This window comes from Lithobates pipiens, unplaced genomic scaffold (assembly GCF_037356315.1).
Source record: "Lithobates pipiens isolate NorthernLeopardFrog02 unplaced genomic scaffold, aLitPip1_a1.2 Scaffold_13, whole genome shotgun sequence".
In the NCBI taxonomy this organism is placed as follows: Eukaryota; Metazoa; Chordata; class Amphibia; order Anura; family Ranidae; genus Lithobates; species Lithobates pipiens.
In genome coordinates, this window is record NW_027507718.1 from 396228855 (window position 1) to 396254727 (window position 25873).

The window sequence follows — 25873 nt, forward strand, 5'->3', positions numbered from 1 at the left end:
TTTTCCACGTTTCAGACGCCAAACGCAGCAAAATGCCGGTACCACATTTTAGTTTATGAGCGGTTAAAGGTGACTTTTTTTTGTCATTAAAAATATCAAAAATGATGGCAGATGAAAAAACATTAAAACATTTTTTAAACAATTGCAATGGCAAGTGGACAATCCTCAACTTGTGGCAGGTGACGTGGAAGGTGGACAATCCACAACTTGTGGCAAGTGACGTGGCAGGTGATGTGGCAAGTAGACAATCCCCTACTTGTGGCAGGTGACGTGGCATGTGACACTCTGAATACAAGTACACTGCTGCTCTCACAGCTGCTGCTTCTCACTCTGGTCTCACAAAATGGCTGAAATAGTCAATACTGTTTTTTTGAGCTTGGAGAGGGCCTATGATGTTATCTTAACTAAACGCTTCTAGACGCAAACACAGTAAAACACCCTTAAATCGCTGTAAAAATCGCGGCAAACCGGGCTTCAGTGCTACAATAGAATGCATTAAAATAAAAAACTTCTGCCTTTGGAACCAACTTTAAACAGACAGTGCAAAGCTCAACAATGATGTAGTTAATCCATACTTAACACGCACATTTCAGTTCACAGGAGTCATAAAAACTGCCTCACTGATAATTTACTTTTTTGTTTGCTTTTGTTCTGCAACATGCCTACTCTTACCCTCTACAGATATAAGACTTTGTCCTTCCCACAGATACAATTATCAGAAATAACAAATCTAAAAACATACCATTGCTATAAAATCCTGAAGTTGTTTAAGTTTGTGTTTGGCTGCTACAAGACGGTTGAATTTTTCCTCATATTCAGTAGTTTGGGCCTCTTCAGTGGCACTGCTCCGACTTGATAGAGAAACCAGACTCTCTTGGTCATCTGCATCATCATCGGCATCTTCATCCTCCAGATCAACATTTCGATGTTGCTCTTCATCTCTAGATTCCCTATTGTACAGGCATTCTACAACAAGAGGAAAAGCCATTAGTCTTTTCTCCACAAAGTAAATTCAGCTTTTTTTTTCATTTTACAATAATGGCAATCATGGTAAATGTTCATTATAGACCAGTGTTTCTCAATTCCAGTCATCAAGGTGCCCCAACAGGTCATGTTTTCAGGATTTCACTCAAATGAAAACGGCTATGGTATTTACGAAGGCAAGGAAACTGATCAAATCACCCGTGATGGAAAGCATGACCTGTTGGGGCACCTTGAGGACTGGAGTTGAGAAACACTGTTATAGACAAATTAACTGAACCTAAGCAATGCTAAAAATGAACATGAAATATTTTTGTGACCATAACCAGAAAGCCAACTATGGAGATTTTTAGGTATCAACGTTTGTCACTACTCCAAGTGTGAACAATTTAAAAAGTGACAAGATTGATATTTACCCAGCATAACATCATTAATATGTTCCCCCTCAAAAAAATGGGTATTTTTGTGTGTGCACTAAAACTCATTAAAGTTTATTTATTCCAAATTTGTGTTTTAAAAATGGCTGTACAAATATCATTTAACATAAAAAATTGCAACAATCACCATAATAATCTCCAGGCTTCCTGCTTTCAAAAAATAGATGTTTGGGGTTCTAAGCAATTTTCTAGCACAAAAATGCAGATTTTTACATGTATGTGAGAAGTGTCAGAATTTGCCTGGCGGTCAAGTAGTTAAAGTGATTCTAAAGGCAGAGGACTTTTTATCTTAATGCATTAAGATAAAAACCTTCAGTCTGCAGCAGCCCCCCTCAGCCATCCTAATACTTAAAGTGGAAGTAAACCCTTCTATTGTTTTCAGTCAAGGAAGCTGCCATCTTGGCCTCTAATGATTCTTCAACTGCCATAATGCCGCACATGTGATCAGTTACGAAACCAGACATTGGATGGTTTGTAAGTTTGGTTGAGAGCACAACTAATGTGAAAGTTAACATTTCCGGCATTCAGGGAATGTAAATGTTTTTTGAAACTGGGTTTACTCCCGCTTTAAACGAGCCCCATCTGGATGCAGCAATGTTGCATGAGAGCCACGGCTGTCCAGGACTCTCCCTCCTGATTGGCTGGACACACAGAGCAACGGCTTGGTTGCCCCATTGCAAGCTGCTTGCTGGAGGGGGGGGGGGCACTCAGCAGGAGGGAGAGGTCAGGAAAGCCAGCGGGGGAACCGAGGAGGAGGAGGGGATCTTGACTGCTCTGTGCAAAACCACTGCACAGTGCAGGTAAGTAGAACATTTTTTTTTTTTTAAAGACTTTAATATCACTTGAAGTGGCAACCATACAAAGCAATACAGTATACATACCCAGCATTGTCACTAACAGAGTCAAGTGTTTTTATGACTTTCATTGAGCATGCATATAGTTTATTCTGCATTCATGGCCATGGAAGTGCATTTGGCAGGCTTGTTAGTTGTGATTAAAGTGGTGTTCCACCCTAAAGTGGAACTTCTGCTCATCGGAACCCTCCCTCCCTCCGTTGTCACAGTTAACACCTTTCAGGGGGGAGGGGGGGAGCAGATACCTCTCTAAGGTATTTGCACCCACTTCCGGGCATAGACTCCCACAGGAGTCTATGCTGTTTCCTGTCCCGGCGTGCTGTCTGCTGGGACACACACGGACGGACAAATCCTATTGCGCTGCGCGACTCACGCATTCGCAGTAGAGAACCGGGAAGTGAAGCCGCAACGCTTCACTTCCCGATTCCCTCACCAAGAATGGCTGCGGCAGCAGCCAAGCGATCGATTGGCCTCGGCTGCTGACATCGCTGGACCCTGGGACAGGCGAGTGTCCATTTATTAAAAGTCAGCAGCTGTAGTCTTTATAGCTGTTGGCTTTTAATATTTTTGTTTCCAGTGGACTCCCTCTTTAAGCACAACACCGCAGAAGTGTTGGCATAGCGAGGCATAATTTATCAATTTAATGTTGAAATTGACATATGTTTACAATTTGTAAACCTTAACTGAGGACTGAAGACTTACATCTATCTGTTTAACATTCCAATACATTCTTGTATACACTGCTAGTTGTGCATAAATATGCAGATGTGTCTTACAACTGGCCACGATGATTGTGCGGCTTTGAATGCACAATGGTTTTGCTTGAAGTTATAATGGCTGCATATATGTTTATACAAGATAGGTTTTATGCGATACATATTGTAGTTTTTGTTTTCATGTGGTGAAATCATATTAGGCTAGGGCCTCAGGTCAGTGTGTACTTTAATATTCTGTCATTGAAGACCTTTAATATTATATAAAGTGGAGTTCCACCCAAAAATGGAACTTCCACTTTTTGGAATCATCCCTCCCTCCGGTGTCACATTTGGTACCTTTCAGGGGGGAGGAGGGAGCAGATACCTGTCCAATACAGGTATTTGCTGCCACTTCCTAGCACAGATCACTGCAGCGTTCTCTGTGACCTATGCCATTTCTGGCACCTACTCTGTCCTCCCCCACTGTATTCTGGGAGACACGCATGTCCCATAACACAACAGGGACCAGTGAGGATATGCAACGTGACTAGCACATGCGCAGTAGGGAACCAAAAAGTGAAGCCACACGGCTTCACATCCTGATTCCCTTACCAAGGATGGTGGCGGCGGCAGCAGCCCAGAGCCAATGGATAGATCGGCTTTGGCTGCTGACATCGCATGCACCCTGGACAGGTAAGTGTCCATATTTTAAAAGTCAGCAGCTTTAGTATTTGTAGTTGCTGGCTTTTAATATTTTTTTTCGGCGGACCTGCGCTTTAATATATGCCATTATGGGATATATGGGTTTTTGTAAGCATGTTGATTTCAAACATTTCAACGCTTCAAAATTGCGCCCGCTTGTGAAATGGCGACAAACTTTTACCCTTAAAAATCGCCATAGAAAAAATTCCACAGATTGCATGTTTTGAGGAGGTCTACGGCTAGAATTATTGCTCTCACTATTGATCGCTGCAATACCTCACATGTGTGGTTTGAACACTAGTCATATGTGGGTGCTACTCACGTATGAGTTAGCTTCTGCAGGTCAACTCGGCAGGACAGGGTGCGTTAAAAAAAAAAAAAAAAAAAAACACACTGTCACTTTTATTCCTATTACAAGGAATGTAAACCACCCTTGTCTTATGAAAAAAAAGCCTGACAGGACCTCTTAAATATGAGATTTGGTGCCAAAAAACTCAGATCTCATATTTTCACAAAAATGAAATAAAAAATAAAATAAAAATGGCCCTGCAATGTTATGAAGACTGGTGGGGGCCATCTTCTCCTCGTCTCCACGCCAAACAAGGGGCAACATCCAATCGCCTCAGCCGACTGATCAGGTAAGCGGCGGATGGCACCGCCGCAGAAACAACTCGTACCAGAAAGCGGACCGCTGGCCGAAGAAGAGGAAACCAGGGTTATGGCAGCTAGCTGCTGACATAATATTCTTCTTCACACTTAGGACGTATAATGGCGTGTAGCAGTCCGTAAGTGATTAAATGTAAAAATAGGATTTATTTAACAGCTTACATGTAAAAATCCTTTTCTTTTGAAGTACACCACGGGACACAGAGCCATAGTAATTACTATATGGGTTATAGTCCACCTTCAGGCGATGGACACTGGCACAACCTAAACAGGAAGTTGCCTCAATATATAACCCCTCCCATACCGGGAGTATCTCAGGCTTGTAGCAAAGAAATATACGTGTATACTAGAAAGAGGGGCGGGACCTGTGTCCCATGATGTACTGCAAAAGAAAAGGATTTTACAGGTAAGCCGTTATAAAAATCCTATTTTCTTTAATTGTACATCACGGGACAAAGAGCCATAGTAATTACTATGTGGAATGTCCCAGAACAATACCAACTGAAGGGAGGGAGACAGAACCAAAGTAGGGCACCATGAGAACAGAGGATTTATACTGCTGCCTGCAGCACACTGCGCCCAAAGGCAACATCCTCATGTCTTTTTACATCCACTAAATAGAATCTGGAAAATGTATGGATTGAAGACCAAGTTGCGGCCTTGCAGAATTGAGCCATGGAGGCTTGGTAATGCACAGCCCACGAAGCACTAACAGCCCTAGAGCAGTGCGTTTTGATTTGAGAGGGTGGAATCTACTTCTTTAAACCATAAGCTTGAACGATCACATGTCAAAACTATTTAGAATAGTAGATTTCAATGCTGCATGTCTTCTTTTAGGACCTTCAGGCAAAAAAAAAAATTTCCGAATCTGAGCAATATCCTTTAAGTAGACTTTGACTGCTCTCACCACATCAAGAGAATGTAGTGATTTTTCTTCCAAAGAACAAGGTTCTGGAAAAATGAAGGTAGAACAATATACTGGTTTAGCTAAAAACCTGATACTACCTTTGGTAAAAAGTTAGGAGGAGAACTCAATACTACCTTATCCTTGTGAACAATAAAAATATGGCTCTTTAAAAGAAAGAGCAGCCAATTCGTATATCCTTCTTGCAGCTGATATGGTTACTAGAAAAAAAATGGTTTCCTTGTCAAAAAAGGACCAAGGGAATATGTCGTATCGGCCCAAAAAACAGGATTTTTAGAACAGCTTACCTGTAAAATCCTTTTCTTTGATGTACATCAGGAGACACAGAGCCATAGTAGTTACTATGTGGGTTAATAGGTCACCTTTAGGTGATGGACACTGGCACACCCTAAGACCAGAAGTGCACTCCCTATATAACCCCTCCCACTACTGGGAGTACCTCGGTTTTGTAGCCAAGCAATACAAGTGTATACCAAAAGTAAGGAGGGACATCTGTTTGCCCTGATGTACATCAAAGAAAAGGATTTTACGGGTAAGCCATTTTAAAAATTGTATTTTCTTTTAATACATCAGGGGACACAGAGCCATAGTCATTACTATGTGGGATGTCCTATAGCAAATGCAACTGAAGGGAGGGAGACAACAAAAAAAGTAGGGCAAAGCAGGCTAGAGGACTCATACTGCAGCACACTACGCCCAAAGGTAATATCCCCTTATGACCTTTAACATCGATTTGATAAAGTCTGATAAAATGTATGAACTAAAGACCAAGTTGCGGCCTTACAGATCTGAGCCAAAGAGGCCTGATGATACACCACCCAAGAGGCACTAACCGCCCTGGTAGAGTGTGCTTTAACATGATAAGGAGGAATTTTCTTCCTTAGACCATAGGCTTGAACAATCACCTGACGAATCCATTTGGAAATAGTAAATTTTGATGCTGCCTGTCCCCCTTTTCAGACTTTCCGGCAGAACAAACCAAACATCTGTTTTGCGAACCGGAGGAACTAACTCACCGTGCCACCGGCATCTGACAACATTAGCCCCCCCCCAACTTTCAAAACAAAAGTGTTCTCCCGCAAAAGCGGCAGGCTTCAGGCGCCCTGCAAACAGCTGATATGGTGGTAAGGGGGGTGGGGCAGGGCAAAATACACCGCTGAGCAGCCGCATGGTTTGTTTGTTTTTTAATAAAAAATAATGCTTTTGTCATACAGTTCCCTCAAAGGGGTTAACTTCAACATTAGGGGCGCAGGAGGAGAAACCACAACCCTTTCTTAGGATCTGCCTGCTCTGGCCAGAGGAGGAGGAAATGATGGCTTCTGACACAGCGCTGTTTTCCAGTATTAGGTGGTGAGTGCTCAATACAGCCCCCAGTGGTGACACATAGGCATGACAATATTATAAACTTAAAAGGAGAAATTCATAAGAAAATCTCCACTTACCTTCCCGCCGCAGGGTTATCCGAGATCTTCACCCTTCACGGTGGGATCCAAAACCTTCAGCAACAGGGGGACCTAGAGGTTACCCACAATCTTGGACCTGCAACAGAACCCTGCCAGTAAAAACTTTATGGCCTTACTACCAAAAAGTACTGGAGCCCAGGGTACAGCTCTTTAAAAAGAGAAGCATTCACAAGCAAAACCTTATTTCTTCAGACACGAGGCCCGGGTAGCATTCCTTTGGCCCATTAAAGGATCCGGTCAGCATGGCTAGCACCAGAAAGGAAGCTTCCAGTGGAGCACAGCACATCTTTACTCGTGACCAACACCTTAGACACTGGCAAAAAAAACTGAGGTACTCCCGGTAATGGGAGGGGTTATATAGGGAGGGCACTTCCTGTATTAAGGCGTGCAGTGTCCATCACTCATTAGTGGCTCTATAACCCACATACTAACTACTACGGCTCTGCGTCCCCTGATGTATGAAAAGAAAAGCCAGTTTTGTAATGCCGACAAAACTAAATTGAGGTCCCAAGGGTTCAGGGGTTACCTAACCGGAGATTAAGCTGCGTTATCCCCCAAATAAAGTTATGAACCAAAAAATGCAAAGCAAGTGGTCGTTGAAATTATACCCCATCTGCAGAAAGTCAAGGACTCTACACTATTAGGGTGATGTGGCCGTAGACTTTGGAGTCAGACACATTGGGTATGTGTAGCTTGAACCCTTTTGTTTCAAGCCAATAGGATACTGTTTTGCAACAGTCTTGATGAAACTGAGCATAAAGAACGGTCTTGAATGAAGCCACCATCTTTCCCAACAACCTCATGCAAAGTTGAATAGGAGAAATTCATCTTGCTTCGACCACCTAAACCAGTTCCTTTAAGGCACTGATCTTTGCCTGGGGTACGAATACCCTTTTCTGGGTGTACCTATGATCAGACCCAAGTATTTTAGCCTTCTTCATGGTTTTAAAGAAGATTTCTCCTAGGTTAAGAATCCGACCTAGATATTCCAGGTAGTCGAATGTGCTGACCATATATTGGTCTAAGCGGGCTACCGACTGGTTTATCAAGAACAGATCGACTAGGTAACCCATAATCATTATACCTTGGGCACTCAATCTGGCTAGAAGAGGAGCCGGAACCTTTGTACTCAAGGTGCAGTAGGTTAGATCGGAGGCAGAGCTACACAATGAAAATTAAAATTTTCCACTTTGAAAAGTAGATATTACTAGTGAGCGAGGAAATGGACATATGGGCATTCTTGTAGGATGGAGATAACTGATTGGATAGACTGTTTTTTTTTTTCTTCCTTGCATGAAGAGTGGTAATATTCAGGAATTTAATTCAGATTTTTGAGATCCAGAATGTCATGGCCCCGTCTCACTCTGACCAGCCACCCCCCCTCAGGGGAGGATGCCTTTTGTAGAGTAGGCATTCCAGAGCTTGAGGGAGACCCTTTCAGCTCTTTTTTGGGGGGTGTTTGATGACCCCTTCTAATCATAGTCCAATGCACAAAGCAGAGGTACTACCGGAAGAAATCGCATCCATTGCTTGAGCATAAGGTCCAGCCCTGCCGCTGCTATTAATGCTCAGAATTATGCAATAGTAAATGTGTGAAAAGGAATGCTTTCATGCCCCTCTACGCTCTTGGGTCCCTCCGTCAGCCTGCAGCAGTAATAATGGTGCTTTAAAAAACACATTCCCACACTGGATTTTGGAGAACGCCAATGCCGTGCTAACCTCTTCTCCGACCTCCGTCGCCTTCATCCCGTGTGAGCACAGGCCTCTGACCCTACAGGATCGTCATGTGAGGGAGAAAAAAATCGCAAGGAGAGAGCCTGAAAGCCGCTGAGTAGAATGGTGTGCTGATCCTTGTTTTTTTTTATCATTTTACTACTGACGCCATTTCTCGTGAAGAGAGGGAGAGCATCTCACAGGTTGGGCGGTGTCGGGTGAAGCCCCCCCCCCCCCCCCGACTTACCGGAGGTCTGCTGCTGGCTGGAGAGAGAAAAGGAAACATGCTGCTCCAGACACCACGTGATCTCTTGAGGAAGTATAAGAAGGTATGTGCTCCATACAGCCCCCAGTGGTGACACTTTGGCATGACAACATTTACTAATCAAAGAAGACATTTCATAAGAACATTGAAAAATTTCTAAGAAAACTATACTTAACTTTTCCCGCAGGGTTTTCTGTGTTAAAAACCAACAGACCCAATCTTCACCCTTCACAGTGGGTTCCGTTAACAAACCTTCAGGAGCTGGGGACCCTCGGAATAATCCACAATCCTGGACCTGTACCCAACACCTCCGCTAGTAAAACTTCATGGCCCAATACCAAAAACGTACTGGACCCCAGGGTTCAGCTCTCTAAAAAGAGAAGCGTTCACAGGCAAAACCTTGTTTCTTCGGACACCAGGCCTGGGTACCATTCAATTCGGCCTAAAAGACACTTTGAATGGATCTGGCTGCATAGTTAGCCCCAGCAAGGATTGCTCCAGTGGAGCTCAGCACAGCACATCTTCACTCGTGACCAACACCTTAGACACTGGCGGAAAAAAATGAGATACTCCCGGTATGGGAGGGGTTATATAGGGAGGCAACTTCCTGTTTAGGGTGTGACAGTGTCCAGCACCTGAAGGTGGACTATAATCCACATAGTAATTACTATGGCTCCGTGTCCTGTGATGTTCGATTAAAGAAAAAATATTTTTGTAATGACCAAAAAAAAAGAAAATCTAGTTGTATGAAAAGGTATTTGCCCCTTTCTGATTTTAGATTTTTTTGCATATTTGTTATACTTGAATGATTGGATCAAACTAATTTTATTATTACACAAAGATAACCCAACAAAATACAAAATGCAGTTTTTAAATGGTTTCATTTATTAAGGTAAAAAAGCTGTACAAACCTGCCTGGCTTTATGTGAAAAAGTAATTTCCCCCTAAAACCGCAATCAAGAGTTTGCGATAACTGGAAATGAGTCTTTCACAATGCTGTGGAGCAATTTTGGTCCCCTCTTTGCAGAATTGTTTTAATTCAGCCACATTGGAGGGTTTTCCAGTATGAACAGCCTGTGTAAGGTCACGATACAGCATCTCAATTGGATTTAAGTCCAGGCTTTAACTAGGCCACTCCAAAACCTAAATTTTGCTTGGTTTGAACCATTTGGAGGTGGACTTGCTGTTGTGTTTTGGATCATTGTCCTGCTGCAAAACCAAGTGCAGTTAAGCTTGAGGTCACAAACTGTTGGCCATACATTCTCCTTTAGGATTTTCTGATAGAGCTCAGAGTTCATGGTTCCCTCAATGGTAAGTCGTCCAGGTCCTAAAGCTGCAAAGCAGCCCCAGACCATCATACTACCACCATCATGACCGACTGGTGGCATGATATTCTTAATATTAAATGCTGTATTCGTTTTACACCAGATGTAATGGGATGCACACTTTCCAAAAATTAACATTTTTGTCTCATCGGTCCACAGAATATTTGCCTAAAAGTCTTGGCGATAAACCAGATGTTTTTTGGTAAATGTGAGATAAGCCTTGCCGTTCTTTTATGGTCAGCAGTGCCTTTGGCCTTGGAACGCTCCCATGGATGTCATTTTTGCCCAGTCTTTCTTATTGTTGAATTACGAACACTGATCTTACCTGAGGCAAATGAGGCCTGCAATTCTTTAAATGTTGTTCTGGGGTTTTTTTATGACCTCCTGGGTGAGTCATTATGCTCTCAGAGTAATTTTTGTAGGCCAGCCACTTCTGGGAAGGTTCACCACTGTTCCAAGTAAACTCCATTTGTGAATATGTCTCCCCTCATGGTTCACTGGAGTTGCAAAGCCTTATAAAGAGCTTTGAAACCCTTCCTAGACTGATACATGTACATTACTTTGTTTATAATTGGTTTTTGAATTTTTTTTATATTGTGGTATGTGTGGCTTTTCGTGATCTGTTAGCATGCTTCACTTTGTCAGACAGCTGCAATTTATGCGATTTCTTGATTTAACAGGTCCGGAAGTAAACAGGCCTAGGTGTGGCAAGTGACATTTAATTCAGCTTTCCAGAAAATTGTGGGTAATCACAGTTCATTTATGATTCAGCATGGGAAGGGGCAATTACTTTTTCACATTGGGCCCTCAGGTTTGAACAGCTTTTTTCCCTTAATAAATAAATTAAAATTTTGGATTTACTTGGGTTATCTTCGTGCTATATTACAATTTGTTTGATGATCTGAATCATTTAGTTGTGAGAAAAATGCACACACCAAAAAAAAAAAAAAAAAAAAAAAAGTCAAAAAAAATCAGGAGGGGGCAAAGTATACAAAATCACTATACAGTCTGGGATCGGACTCCTTTGAAAAACAAGCATCTACATCTAGTTCCTTCACTTCAGACACAAGACAGAATAATATGGGTAGATTCAAATACATATTGGGTTGGTTTAGTTAAAAAGTTATGTATTTTATGAATTTTTTACGTTTCTCTCAAAAGTACACTTAAGAGTGCATATTTCCACCCGAAAATAATTTTTAAAACTTTCCTAGTCCTTTACTAGTATTAAACATTTGGGGTGAAAAAAACTTTAATGTGGTGGCTCCTAATCTGCCACTTCCGGGTCCGCAGCGCCCTAGTTATCACTTGCTCCCTCCCCTGTGCCCCTGGGAAATGCGAGTCATCATTTCCTAGGAGTCAGAGGGCAGTACTGTGTGAGAAAAAAATAAATAAAAAAAATCGCGTTATTTCCTAAAAGGAAATAACGCAATTTATGGCAGCTTTATGTTGCTATAACAATGGGGCAGGACCTTCCTCCGTCGCCCGTTATGGCAACTTGCTAAACGATCGGCTCTAGAGACGCTGGAGCATCGCGAGAGGTTGCGATTGGGCTTCACATGCCCACACTCATCATGGTAACAGCCAGAATAGGATTTTCTAAACCCCCAAGTATAAAAAAAAAAAAAGATAGAATTCATATCCAATAGCAAACAGATATACGTTATTTGGGTTATTAATGCATTGTGAGGGGATGCCTGTAAAAAAAAAAAAAAAAATAAATATTCTACACCAGAACTCCGCTTTAATGTTCCTTCAAACCACCCACAAAAAAATAAGATAAATTATTATATCACAAGGCAGATAGCCTGCAGGGACCTACATACCAAGTTGTATCTAAACTCCCTAACAACCTGGTTGTAAGGTCAAAAATATCAAGTAGCACAGACAATGTCAATTCAGTCTACTGATGCATACCTAATGCAGAGGGCACATTGAAGGTTCTTAAATTAACTGAAGATCTGTTGTTTATTTCACAGTCAGTATTGAGTGGCCTTTCATCCCTGTTATTATTTCCACAATGCGAGTTAGAAATGCTATTCACTGGTCCCCAGCTACTCAAACGTTGTGGATTCCTGAATAAAACAAACAGATGGTATTATTAAACATGTAAGCACAAATAATATAAACCTGCAAAAACTGTTTATAACAAAGTTTATGCTAGCATTTGTTTTTTAAATAATTTTCTACTATAAAGCCAAAAACACTGCTAGAACACATTTATGGAACAGAGCAAAACCTGTTTAAGGTGGTGTTCGAGGCGCAAATTCACAAAGAAAGTCAGCAGCTACAATAAGGACACTTACCTGTGCAGGGAGCGCACGATGTCCCGTTCCTAATAGGAAATAACGTGATTTAGGTGGATCACAGTGCCATTTTTAAAAAGGGAAGAAAGCCCTTTGTTGCCAGAACACATGTGGATGTCCTAGACAGAGCAGCCAAGCTGAATGAGCTGCAATCTCAGCTGCTTGAAAGGTTAGGGTTTCCTTGTTTTACTAAGTTGAGGTGTGTTCATCTATGTTGCCATAACCGGGCGGGACCTTCCTCCGTTGCCACCCGTTATGTCAACTTTAGAAACAATTGGCGCTACGGCCTCCGGTGAATTGCACATGCGCGAGATGCATTCCGGTAACCCAGCATGCACCTCTCAAACGCTTATCCCGGAAGATTTATCGATTGGGCTTCACATGTCCACAATCATGGTGACAACGGCCACAACAGCAGGGACAAACTTGTGAGCATTACATTTTTATTTTAGGAACATACACTATTAACCTTGTATAATCGATTTTATATTTAATAATGCATTATGCTCGGATCAATAAAAGAAAAAAAAAAAGAAAAAAGAAAAAAAGTGGCCAGAACTCCGCTTTAAAACACAGCAAAGACCTCCTCATGACAGTATTTCATAAAGGATGAGCTTAGGCATGTTCGCAAACGGCACACGCAGAATGAAAAATTAGTTAAGGGAGTTATGCTCACATTACTGACTGAACAGAATTACATATTAAAAGGGCACTTCAATTTAATGTCCCACTTTAATGCTGGGTTGACATGGAGTTTAAATTCATTCAATCTTTAAAAGGCAAGTTCAGTTCTTACAGTTAGGCATTTTTGCGTTATTAATGTGTTAATGCTTGAGAAGACCCGGCTGTCATGGTGCACATTAAGACCAATGAAAAAGTCAGAGGCAGATGGTGTGTCCTAAAGAACGATTTTAGGGACTTGGGAGCTAAATTGAGGAAAGGGACCTCCAAGGTAGTAGTCTCAGGAATACTACTGGTACATTTAGCAACACCAGAAAGGCAGAGGGAGATTAGGGAAGTAAACAAGTGGCTGAGCAGCTGGTGTAGTAAAGAGGGGTTTGGGTTTCTGGAGGACTGGACCGACTTCTCAGTCGGTCACCAGTACTATAGAAGGGACGGACTGCACCTAAATGAGGAGGGTGCAGATTTGCTGGGAGTAAAGATGGCCAAAAAGTTAAAGGGGATTTTAAATTAGGAGTCGGGAGTTAAGAGGGGTCCAGAGGTAGAGATCGTCAGCACGGAACATAATCCAGAGGGTAGTATTGGGGTCACTAGCAGTAGGTTGACTAAAGCACAAACCCAAAAGATAAGTGTAGGAACAAGTCCAAGTTGCAATTTCAGAACACCCAATAAGAAGATAGTATGCAACTGATCTAAACTACGTGGCATGTCCACGAATGCCAGGAGCCTGGTGCAGAAGATGGATGAACTAGAGATACTGTTGTACGAGGAGGATTTGGATTTTGTGGGAATTTCAGAGACTTGGTTCAACAGCTCACGATTGGCAGGCAACCATTCAAGGGTATACCCTTTATAGCAGGGATAGAGAGGGACGTCTCTAAAAGAAATCTCGAAAGGGAGCTAGGGAGGAGGTGGAATCCTTATAGGTAGAGCTCCAAAGGGATGAAGCTAAGGGGAAAATACTGGGAGTATATGCTATAAGCCCCCTAACCTGAGTGAGGAGGGGGAGACGGACCTCCTATCACAACTTGGATTAGCAGGATGGGAAGTGTTATAATGGGGGATTTTAATTATCCAGACAGGGTGGAGGGAAACACATTTGTCTCAGGCTCGCCAGTTCCAAAACATCTTGCAGGAAAATTTCATAGGTCAGATGGTAGACGCACCAACTAGAAATAAAGCATTACTAGATCTACTGATTGAAAAAAAGAGGGGAGAGGATTAGCCCAATAGAAATAGAAATTTAAACATTAATAATTTGTGGTAACAATTGACTAAAGCAACCTGTCCGGAATTGATTAGTGTTTTATGTGTTTTATGTTAGTCCAACTTATTTGTAGCAATCTAATACAATGCCTGATTGAATAACATCAGTTTTAAAGGAACTGCACTTATCTAACAAGTAATTTATTGTGGTATCAAAACATATTCCAAGTTATTCAAACTTGATTTAATTCAGTCTGATCAGTTAAATTTTACTAATAGTAACCCCTTATTAGCCTGGTTCTAGCGGGCTAATCCTCTTCCCCCCCTTTTTTCTATATGCTTTATGGTTACAGCGACACCATCCAAAAGGGTGAATGAGCTAACAATGGTTATTTTGTGTATATGACCGTGTATTGGTGGTCAACTTGCTTCCCTATCCCCCTTTCCCCAATATTTTTTCATAGATCTACTGTTTGCCTCTTATTTCTACATCTGTGATCAGGTCTGTATTGTTGGTAATTTAGTAAACTGCGATCACAGGTCAATTGGCTAAAGTATAAATCACACAAATAGGAGGGGGGATCAACAGTTTCAAAAAACGACCGCAACACAGGGATATACAATGTAATACTGACATTTAAATCACACACACATAGGTTGGACTTGATGGACTTGTGTCCATTTTCAACCTCACCTACTATGTAACCAGTCCTTGCAGCCCTGCATAGGTCTCACTACATAGAGTCAAATTATCATTTCAATCAATGGTGTAGGATATGCTTAACAAAATGGCAATGATAAATATTGACAGATAATTAGAGTTTATATATTCAACTTGTACTAAACCTGATGTTTATAACTGGTTGGTTCACTTCCTGGTCTGATTCAATCCAGGAGTCTTCAGTTTCCTCCTCATCCTCATCTTTAGTGTTTTCATTTATAGCGTCTGTCATCATATCAGATGTTTGCTCATAATAGCGGACAAGGTCACGCAGCTCATTAAGCCTTTTCCGAACTTCTTTTAGTTTTCTAAAGAGACCAAAATAAAACCGCAGGGCTTTTTCAATAATTAATTTCTCTCAAATCTGCAGGAGATTGCATTAGCCTATAATGCTCAGAGGCTTAGGGTCTTCAAAAAAAAAAAAAAAAAAAGCCATTATACCAGTCTAGATTCACAATAGAATGTCAACGATAACAGCCGCAAGTGAATTGGGTAAGTTAATGTGCATCACAGATCTCCACGCTGGATTATAACATGGGGCCTTTCAGAAACTAGTTTGTGAGCAGAACCATGAAGAAAAGATTAATGCATAACCAAAACCTGGAAGAGCTTAACTCTGAGCAGGACTATTCTAACATAACATAAAAAAGTTCTTTCTAACTAGGGCTGAAACAACTAATCGATTATGAAATTAATCGATTACTATTTTCATAATCAATTAATCGGCCAGTAACATAATGGGATTAAAAAAAAAAACTAAAATGAACTCTTTATAGTACAAAAAGAGAAAATAATCACTACTGTAAATATTACTTTCACAGTTCTACAGTAAAAAAATGAACCCCTTAAAGTAGTGATTATCTGTTTTTTTGTTTTTTTTACTATAAAGGGCTAATTTTAGTCTTTTTAACACCATTATGTTACTAAATGTCTTAGACCTGGTATAGCTATAATCTATAACATATCATCTATATGTTTATTGGTGCTTTTTGCAGAAACGCACTACAGTTCATTAAATGTTTCCCATGGGACACGTTCATATCTGTGCTTTTATCAGACGCTGCGTATTTGGAAAGGGTCAGGGACTTTTAAACGCAAAACGGGGCTTCTTTGGTTCAATATACTTAAATGGAGAAGCTGCCGAAAAGAATGTAATGCGTTTTTGCAGCAAATGTTTTTTAATAATTTTTAAAATGCAAAAATGCAAATTGCAGTAAAATCACATGCGCAGCAATCAAAAACGCACAGCAAAAAGCACTGCAGAAACAGATCAAAAGCAAACTGCATAGGTGTGTACCGATCCTTATGCTGGCCTCACAGATCAATTTTCAGATGAGAATATTCAGATGAAAAATCTTTGTACATTCGCTGAATGAAAGAATTTTGTTTGAAATTTTCACCTGTTTTTAATGTTCCGTTTTTAAAATGAATGTAATTTCTGAATGAAAACCACATACATTGTCTGAAAATTCCTTTGACCAAGCAGTTTCTATTATTTCCAAATTTCCCCATCACTGTGGTTGAAAATGAACGTCAAATTTGACCCATTTTTTTTTTTTTTTTTAAGGTTATTAACCGATTAATCGAAACAATCGGCCAACTAATCGATTATGAAAATAATCGTTAGTTGCAGCCCTATTTCTAACCCAACACTAAATTCTTAAAAGGAGTCCAACCTAAGCTTGTTTGGGCTTCTATGGGTGACAGGAGTGCAATTCGTTTTTCACTCCTGTGACCCATTTTCAGCAGAGAGCAGACTAAAGTCCGCTCTCTGCTGACGTCACAGAAATCAGTCCAGGCACTGCATCATTGCGACAAAGTCTGGATTCGCCAGGAGCCTGGATAGATACCTGTCTAAGCGAGCCTCAGAGCCTGAGATAGCGGCTCCACGTCCCCCCACAGCTCACTGAGCGTGGAGGAGAAAAGCAGAGAGCAGCTGATTGATAGTCAGCAGACCTTTGCTCGGGTAGCTGTGAGAATAAAGCCATCGATGTTCTATCTCTCAGTACTCAGTGTAGAGGTGCCAGGGGACTGATGCTGCATCCACCCAAGTATGATGGAGGAAAAACCTCCAAACCCATAATTCTCTTTTAAGCTCTTTACATGCAAGCACGCTGCTGCTAAATCTTCCACTGAATCAGTGTTAAGTCACGCTGTGCCACCAGGATTTCCTTTTTACAAGATCAGTGGCTGAGATCCTTTCTACTCCCCTGGCTATCAGTCTTGTAACTTCCGGTCAGTAGTTCTGTGTTAGGGCAAGCAGGATGTTATTACACTGCTGCTCGATCTAGTGGGCAGGACCCTGGCATCAGACTCCCAGCCTGAACTGTCCACTCCAACTATGCTTTCTGAGGGACAGCCAAGGAGGCTTCTGGTCTGTCCCACCCACCACGACCTAATATTGTAATAAAGCCCATTCACAGAAGACAGCCCCAGGTAACTGTAGTTTGCAACTGTGGAGCTGTTCAGAGAGTGGATGCGCCATACCTGCATCTCTGAATACCTCTTCTGGCAATAAACAACCAGTGCTGTTTGAAAGATGCACGTAAAAACATCAAGTACAATGTAGTAGGGGTTTAAATACTCTGACATAAGATGCAATGTAAGCCAAAAGGTCAAAAGGAAGCTGCATGTAGTATGCATTTACAATAGATAAAAGACAAAATACATGGACTACACAGGCCAAGATAGAGGTGGCACATTCTGGGCCTCTAGTGCATAATATGTCCCCAATTCAAAGATAAAGAAATTAAACATCCCCAGTGGGGGAGATAGATCCTCTTTCCATTGGACTATAACAAAGTGAAGGAAATTAAAACAAACATTCGTTCAAGCCCCGACTTTTTCATGCCCCGACTTAGCTGGGGTAGGCGGAACACTTTGCTGGGGGTGGGTCAGGCCGACACTTAACCTTTGACCTCTGGGGACACGCCTCCTGACCTTTGGGGGAGGTCCCTATTCTAATCCCTGAGTCCTAACCTTGTTCTTCTAGGGGAAACCCTAACCCAATCTAACCCTAACCCAATCTAACCCTAACCCAATCTAACCCTAACCCAATTGCCACTAGAACAGGAACAGAGAGGAAAGCTTCCAATACGTACACTTGTTTAGACGAAAACTATCTACCCAAGAGGTAATTCCTTTCCCTACAGGACAGTAAGTGAAGGAAATTCTCCCTAGCAGCACCAAGATGGTATAAGGCAAAAAAAATAAAAAATCCTAATAGGGTTTTTAACAACCCTGTGTCACTGACAAATTTACTTGTTATTCAATAATGTAAAAACTGAATTAAATGGGCTGTTTTAAAAATTCAAGTGTATTCATTTTTAGTAAGCTATACATGTATAGCTGCAAAAACTATAATAACTGACATTATGCAATCAAGAAGAAAGAAAGACTTACTTCAGCTTTTCTGCTGGATTTTGATTTTCTTCATCTTCACTATCATTCATAGAATTAGCAGAAGGGAAAGCAGCAAATGCTGCAGGGCTGTTTGATGCTCTATTGTCAGAGGTCTGTGGACCAGAAGCAGTTGAACTTACACTCCTTTGATCCACACCCCTTTGAGGGGAGCCTGTTAAAAGAACAAAAAAAAGGGAGAAAAACAAATGAAAAGAAGAACAAACAAAAACGGTGATACAGATAAGAGTTTTAGAACAACCTGAAAAATCTTGACTATAAATGGAGAAATAAAACTAAAAACTTGAACTCAGTCTACTACAACCCATCTCCTAGAGAAAAGAGACTGAGGCTAGGGCAAGAGGTATAGCTAGTAGGGGAGGCAGAACTTCCTGCAGGCAAGGCATACGTACTTATGGCCTAGAGAAAAGTAGTGCCACTTAAATGAGCGAAGACAAAATTGCAGAGCATCAGAGAACTAATTAAAGACAACAATTTTTGAAACAAAAGATGTGGTGTACCAAGCGGTCCATAATACTAGATGCAAACTACAGGCATCTTCTGAAGTTCATTGACGGACAAAGCAACTCTTGACGTTGGGGTTATATCGCCCCTTTAGGAGAGGACTAGGCAGAAAGTGTTAAACAGCAAAACTTGCACAGTACCAGGGAGTGGTCCTACTGGCTATAACCCCGCAATACTGCATCCAGCAGCTCAGTTAGTTAAAAGCAGTACAAACAGATATATAGGAGGGGTGGGTGCTGTGTCCGTCAATTTACTTCAGAGAAAAGGATTTTACAGTGAGTACAAAAATCCTATTTTCTTTTGTTCATTGACACAGCATCTTCATCTTGACCTTAGAGATGTCCCCAAGCAGTGTCAAAAAACGAAGAGTGGGAACAGCAAGAAAATAACTCCACCCATAACAACCAGAGCTCCTCAACGGAGGAGTTGCAACCTTAAACTGCCGCTTGCAAAATCTTGCGGCCGAAGCAAGCATCCGAAGATGCGCTCACATCAACCTTGTAAAATTTAGTTTAAGTGTGAACGGACGACCAGGTCGCTGCCTTACACACCAGAGAAGCCGACGCTTGATGTCGGAAAGCCCAGGAGGCACCAATTGCCCTGTTAGAATGTGCTGTGACAGGAAATGGTTGACGACAAGACTGCCAGACCCTTCTTCAGACCAGCCACCGATCTAAACAGCGAGTCAGACCTCTGAAAAGGAGCCGTAGAAGACAGATACACCTGCAGAGCCCGGACCACGTCCAAGGAATGCAAAGCCACCGCTTTGGGATGTGACGGCCGAGGACAACAAGGACGGAAACACAATGTCCTCATTTAGATAAAAGGCTGAAACGTCCTTTGACAGAAACGAAGGCTGTGGACGCAGGACAGCTTTACCCTTGTGGAGGATCATGAAGGGAGACTTGCAGGACAAGGCTGTCAAGTCAAACTCTCATGGCAGATGTAATAGCCACTAGAAAGACAACTTTGAGAGAATGTCAATAAGGGGATCTCCCTAATGTTTGCAAACGGCGGTTTCTGAAGCACTGAGAGCACCAGATTCAAATCCCACAGAGGCAGCGGTGGTCCAACCGGAGGAGCCACACTTCAAACCCCCTGAACAAACGTACTCCTCATGAAAGGGGCGTTGAAAAATAAATAAATAAATAAATAAATAAAAACAGCCAAAGCCGATATCTGCCCCTTAATGGTGCTTAAAGCAAGTTTCTGATCCACTCCTCGCAAAAACAGTAGGATCCTGGAAACTGAGCACGTGCACGGACGCCACTCCTCACACATCTAAATGTAGGCCTTCCACGTACGATGATAAATCTTCCGAGAAGATGACTTCCGTGCCCTCAGCATAGTGGATATTATTACCGAATCCGACAGACCTTGGTCCCTTTACACCTGCCTTTCAACAGTCATGCCATTAAAGACAGTGATCGTAAAGCAGGATGAAGTATTAGACCTTGCGACAGAAGGTCCTCTTGCATCGACAGCCAAGGAGCATCCGCCACCATTCGTACTATGGTGGCGTACCATGGGCGCTGAGGCCAATCTGGGGCAAACAATCACCGGAATACCCTTGGGCTCCACTCTGAGAAGCAGACATGGCAGAAGTCCGGGGGGGGGGGGGGGGTTCGGGAGTTATAAATCAGCTGATAATGCCCCCATGGAGCCAACGCATCTGCCGCGTCTGACCAGGGATTCTGGCCACAAACCTCTGTACCTTCCGACTGAGTTGAGAAGCCAGGAGATCTACATCTGGCGTTGCCCCACCTTAGGCAAAGGAGCTGAAATACATCCGGATGTAGCGACCATTCCCCTTGGTCCAGCATCTGACAATCCAGGGACAACAGATTTGTCCCATTTGGACAGGAGCTCCTTTTGTAAGACTCGAGTGGAATTGAGCATACGGTAACACCTCGAAAGTGGCTACCATGAGACCAAAAACTTGCATGCAAAAACGCAGCGACGACAACCTGCGGGACACCAACAACTTCATTGCAGCTTGAAGAGCCTGCAGCTTGTCCAAAGGGAGAAAGACTCTCCCCTCTGAGGAATCCCGAAGCAGGCCCAGTGTAGGTTGAGTACCCAACCTAACTTCCAAAGAGTTAGCATGGTGATTGCCACATACTCCCTTTAATGATGGCGAAAGCTGCACTCAGAAGGTCGTCCAGGTAACCAACAATTGCGATCCCTCGCTGGCTTAGCAAAGCCAAAATTGGGGAGAGCACCTTGGTGAAGACCCTCGGTGCCGACGCCAGGCCAAAAGGGAGAGCTACAAATTTGTAGTGCTCGTCCTCGACTGCAAATTGGGGAAAACCTCTGATGCTTGATGCATATGGGGACATCCAAGTATGCATCCTTGATGTCCAGGGATGCCAGAAAAATCCCTCTGATGAAGTGCAGCGACCACTGAGCGAACTGATTGCATGCTGAACCTTTGTACTTTCACAAAGCTGTTGAGGACCTTGAAGTCCAGGAGCAAACGGACCCCTTCCTTCTTTGGGACTACAAACAGATTAGAGTAGAATCCTTGAAACTCTTCCGGCGTCGGTACAGGCACCATCACCCCATGCAACAGCAGGTCCTGTACTGACCCGAACAGGGCTTCCCGACGAGCTGGAAGAAGATCAAGGTTGGAGGGGGAAAAAAAAAAAAAAATAATCTGTTTGGCGGACAAGAATGAAACTATCTTGTATCCTGATGAAACCAGTTGGCAGATCCACTGGTCGGAAAATAGGGAGGTCCACCGGGCTGCAAACTCCCCAAGGCGAACCCCCTACCCGAGTATCGGGCGGGGGCAAACCTTCATGCAGTAACAGACTTACTCGCAGGCTTGTTTGACTTGCGAAACCAGGGACGCTTTTGTCCCTTGGCAGGCATCTTGTTGGACTGGAAACACCTGCCTGCCCACCCAGGCGGATGAAAAAAATCTGCTTCCGAGCGGAAAAGGAGGGCCCTTGCCTACAGTGTGGCTCTTTACCTTTTCTGGACTGTGGGAGCAACGTACTCTTACCCCCAGTAACAGTCTTAAAGTGGTTGTAAACCCATTATAACCACTTATCCTACAGGTAAGCCTAGATTATTGTAGGTGCAAGAAAGGTCTCCCAAACCTAAATGGTTTAGGAGATATTTGCAGAAATAGCGCCCGCTGATGTCTACAGCTCATGCTTCAGACATCAGGCGCGCTGAGCGTGCCGTTTCTAGCGGTGATCATGCCGTTAGTGGCAGCACCAGCGCACATGAGCTGGAATGACGTCATCGTGGCTCCGGCCAGTCACAGCACCGGAGTCGTGATACCTGGAAGTCACTCCAGGATAGATAGCGGCGTCAGAGGAGATGAACGAGGGCTGCTGCAGGGGCTTTGATCTCAGGTAAGTAATTCACAATGAGCTAGTATGCTATGCATACTAGCTCGTTATGCCTTTGTCTTGAAGGGTGTATTTTTTTTGTTCTTTCCAGAGGTTTTACTTCCTCTTTAATAATGTCATCCAGCGAAGCTCCAAATAGCCTCTCTCCCTGGAAGGGCAAGTCCGCCAGTGCATTCTTAGAAGCCTGGTACACGAACCAGCATTTCAGTCAAATCAGGCGATTTAGTACTACTGCTGATACTGAGGCTCTAGAGAGCAAGGGGGCCGTACCCAAGGCCACATCAGAGACATACTTCAGGCCCTGCACCAACTGGTCCGCCAGCTCCACACAGACTGGGGAAGCCTGTTACTTCTCCAACTCACGGTGCAACAATTTAGCCCATTCAGTAAGCATCTGTGACACTAGGACTGTGGCTAACACTGGCCACAATGCTGACCCCACCACTGTAAACATGGACCTGGCAACCACCTCGACCCTTCTGTTGGCAGAGTCCTTGAAAGCAGGAGTTCCTTCCACCAGAATCATGGTTACCTTATTTAACCTGGATACCGAGGGGTCAACAATCGGTGGAGATGTCCATTTCTTCAGGAAACGCTCCTCAAAGGGGTAATGCACCTCCATGCATTTCAGAACTGAAAAAGTCTGAAAAAGTGTTCCCCACTCCGTGGAAATAAACTATAAGTTATGTAAGAAAACACCTTAGCCGTGCGGGCTGGCTTTCGGGACCCGAAAGGGACAGACGCCTTTGTAGATGCCTCCGCCGTATCCACCATCTTTAGGCTATCCCGCACCACTGTAATAAGTGCTCCTACAAGTGCCTTTTCCTGCACTGACCCAGACGGCGTCATCGTCACTGTCCGAACGGTTCTGGTCCTCCAAAACGTCAGAACAGAGGCCGCATGTCACAGCAGGGCCCGATACTGAATCGGAAATTTCCCCAGAAGACAGCAGGGGAGGGGCACCCGCACACCACTTCGACCCTGGCAACAATGGTCTCCAGGTCTGCCAACAGAGTGTCCATAGGCACTGCAGGTGCAAGGGAACCAGCTGCAATAAAAGGGATGTCTGGGGAAGAAGCGATAGCTTCTGACGCCATGCGGACCCACACTGCCTGTCATCACTTAGGGACCTAAGGCTAGTCACACAAAAATGTCCATCCTCCTTGCTGCCACAGACTGAGGTGCCCCCCGCAGGACTCACCACCCTGACCCAGATAGTGCGCTGCTGCTGTCCGCTCTCCCGTGTCATCCACGAGGTGTCTGTGTGAAAAGCGTGCTGTTCTAGAAGGAAATAAGCATCCAGCGCTAGAGGCGAAACAATCTGAGGCTACTAGAAAAGTGTCGCCGGCCGCAACAAAAAATATCTGAGGACGCCGAGAAAATGGCCGTCAAACTACCAGAAAATGGCTGAAAGGGAAAACCTAGCTGTGGCTACCAAAAAAGTGGCCGTGTAGCTGCCTCCCCACATGGTAAACACACCACCGTGCACCAGAAACGGGGAAGAGGACGAACGGACCCCCAACCCCCAGCCAGGTATGTGCACCGCACCCCCATGTGCCCAGTCACAAAGCAGCCCATAGTATGGAGAGGAGGGAAGGGACAACGAGAGCGAGAGACCCCCTAGTCAACCTCCCAGGGAGGTAGCCCGGTCATGTGTGTGCCCCAGAACATATAGCTCACCGGCCACCCCAGGATCAGACGGGGCCTATTGTGGCCGACCCAGCGCGTAGCTAGTTTCTGCTCACGCTCGATGGGAAGGCTTGGGAGACTACCAGGATCTATTATCATCCAGCCTGTCGCCCAGCTCGGCTGTTGATTGTAGATCACAGGAATAAAAAAAATGCAGAAAAAAGAAAAAAAATTCTCAGGACCAATGGTCCCACCGGTGAGCCAGGTCTTTCTACAGTTGGCAGAAAAAAAACTGAGCTGCTGGAAGCAGTGTGAGGGGTTATAGCCAGTAGGACCACCCCCTGGGCTGTAATGTGCAGTTTCACAGTTTTTAACCACTTTCTGCCTAGTCCTCTCCTAAAGGAGCGATATAAGCCTAAGGTCAAGATGAAGATGCTGTGTCCGTCAATGAATGAAAGAGAAATCATGTTTAACCACTTTCAGACCGGACCATTTTGCTGGCTTAAGAACAGACCACTTTTTGCGATTCGGCACTGCGTCGCTCTAACTAACAATTGCGCGGTCGTGCGGCGTGGCTCCCAAACAAAATCGACATCCTTTTTTTTCCCCCCCACAAATGGAGCTTTATTTTGGTGCTATTTGATCACCCCTGCGGTTTTTATTTTTTGCGCTATAAACAAAAATAGAGCGACAATTTTGAAAAAAAAAAACCACGCATTATTTTTGACATTATATATATATATATATTATATATATATATATATATATATATATATATATTTTTTTTCCCTCAGTTTAGGCCGATACGTATTCTACATATTTTTGGTAAAAAAAAAATATCGAATTAAGTGATTGGTTCGCGCAAAAGTTATAGCATTTACAAAATAGGGAACAGTTTTATGGCATTTCTATAAAAAAATTTTTTTTACTAGTAATGGCAGTGATCAGCGATTTTTATTGTGACTGCGACATTACGGCGGACACATCGGACATTTGACACATTTTTGGAACCATTGTCATTTATACAGCAATCAGTGCTATACAGATGCACTGACCCCTGTGTAAATGGCACTGGCAGTGAAGGGATTAACCATGGGGTGGCAGTGTAGGGGTTAAGTGTTCCTGAGGGGCGTGTTTCTAACTGTGGGGGGCTGGGCTTTGTGTTAGTGAACACTGATCTCTGCTCCAATCACATGGAGCAGAGATCAGCGTCACTTGTTGCTAGGCAGAACGGGGAGATGCTGTTTACAACGGAATCTGCCCATTCAGCCGCCCAGTGAGACGATCGCGGGTATCCCTGCGGCGATAGAGTCCGCGGGACCCGCAACAGGACTCACGGGGGTCCCAACCTGCATGCGAGTGCGCCGGCGTGCACACAATGGCAGGGTGGCATATTAAAGTGGACGTACCTATACACCAATATGCCTGCCTGTGCCATTCTGCCGACGTACATAGGCGTGCACCGGTCGAGAACTGGTTAACAAGAGATCTGGGAATAGGAAAGTCTTGGCCCAAAGACCAATATCAAAATATTCCCTTGCAAGATAATTTAACACAAAGGTTTGATATTTCGAACTTGCAAACAAATGTTGTTCTTGAAAAAAAAACACAACCGAAAAACTTAAAACAATAAAACAGTGGCACAGTCCAAGGTTATGTCCCATTTTTTGTGTTTGCCTGACCACATAAGAACTATAACATTCATTGTGAATCTCTACTCACATGCAGTGTTATTTAAATGGTGGTGATCCTGTAGTGTGTGGAGTTCTCCCAAAATAGAGTCCATTTTCTGTTTCTTTTCCAACAGTACTCCAACTTTACTAAAGAGCGGAGTTCTGTCCTCTAAAACTGGTTCAGAAATGGATGAGTTTAAACTTCGAGAAACCTCTCTTGTAAGGGAGAGGCTCTCTGCTTGTCTTCTATTATCTGGTACTGGAGGACTCTAAAAGTAAAAAATACACACATTAAGAAAAAAAAAGGGTAGCAGCTTCCAGATATAAGGCAACAGAAATACCAAT

General features: G+C 43.3%; 1 protein-coding gene across 9 annotated transcripts in view; it reads right to left on the reverse strand.

Moving 5' to 3' along the window:
• PCM1 (pericentriolar material 1) overlaps nt 1-25873 on the reverse strand; it is a 223456-nt gene that overhangs the window by 112408 nt on the left and 85175 nt on the right. For all 9 annotated transcript variants that reach the window (XM_077477374.1, XM_077477375.1, XM_077477381.1 and 6 more), the window contains 5 exons: nt 25578-25797; nt 18343-18514; nt 15066-15248; nt 11944-12101; nt 743-966 (listed from right to left, as the gene is read on the reverse strand). In XM_077477374.1, the coding sequence (XP_077333500.1) occupies nt 743-966; nt 11944-12101; nt 15066-15248; nt 18343-18514; nt 25578-25797 (957 nt within the window). The remainder of the gene's footprint in view (nt 1-742; nt 967-11943; nt 12102-15065; nt 15249-18342; nt 18515-25577; nt 25798-25873) is intronic.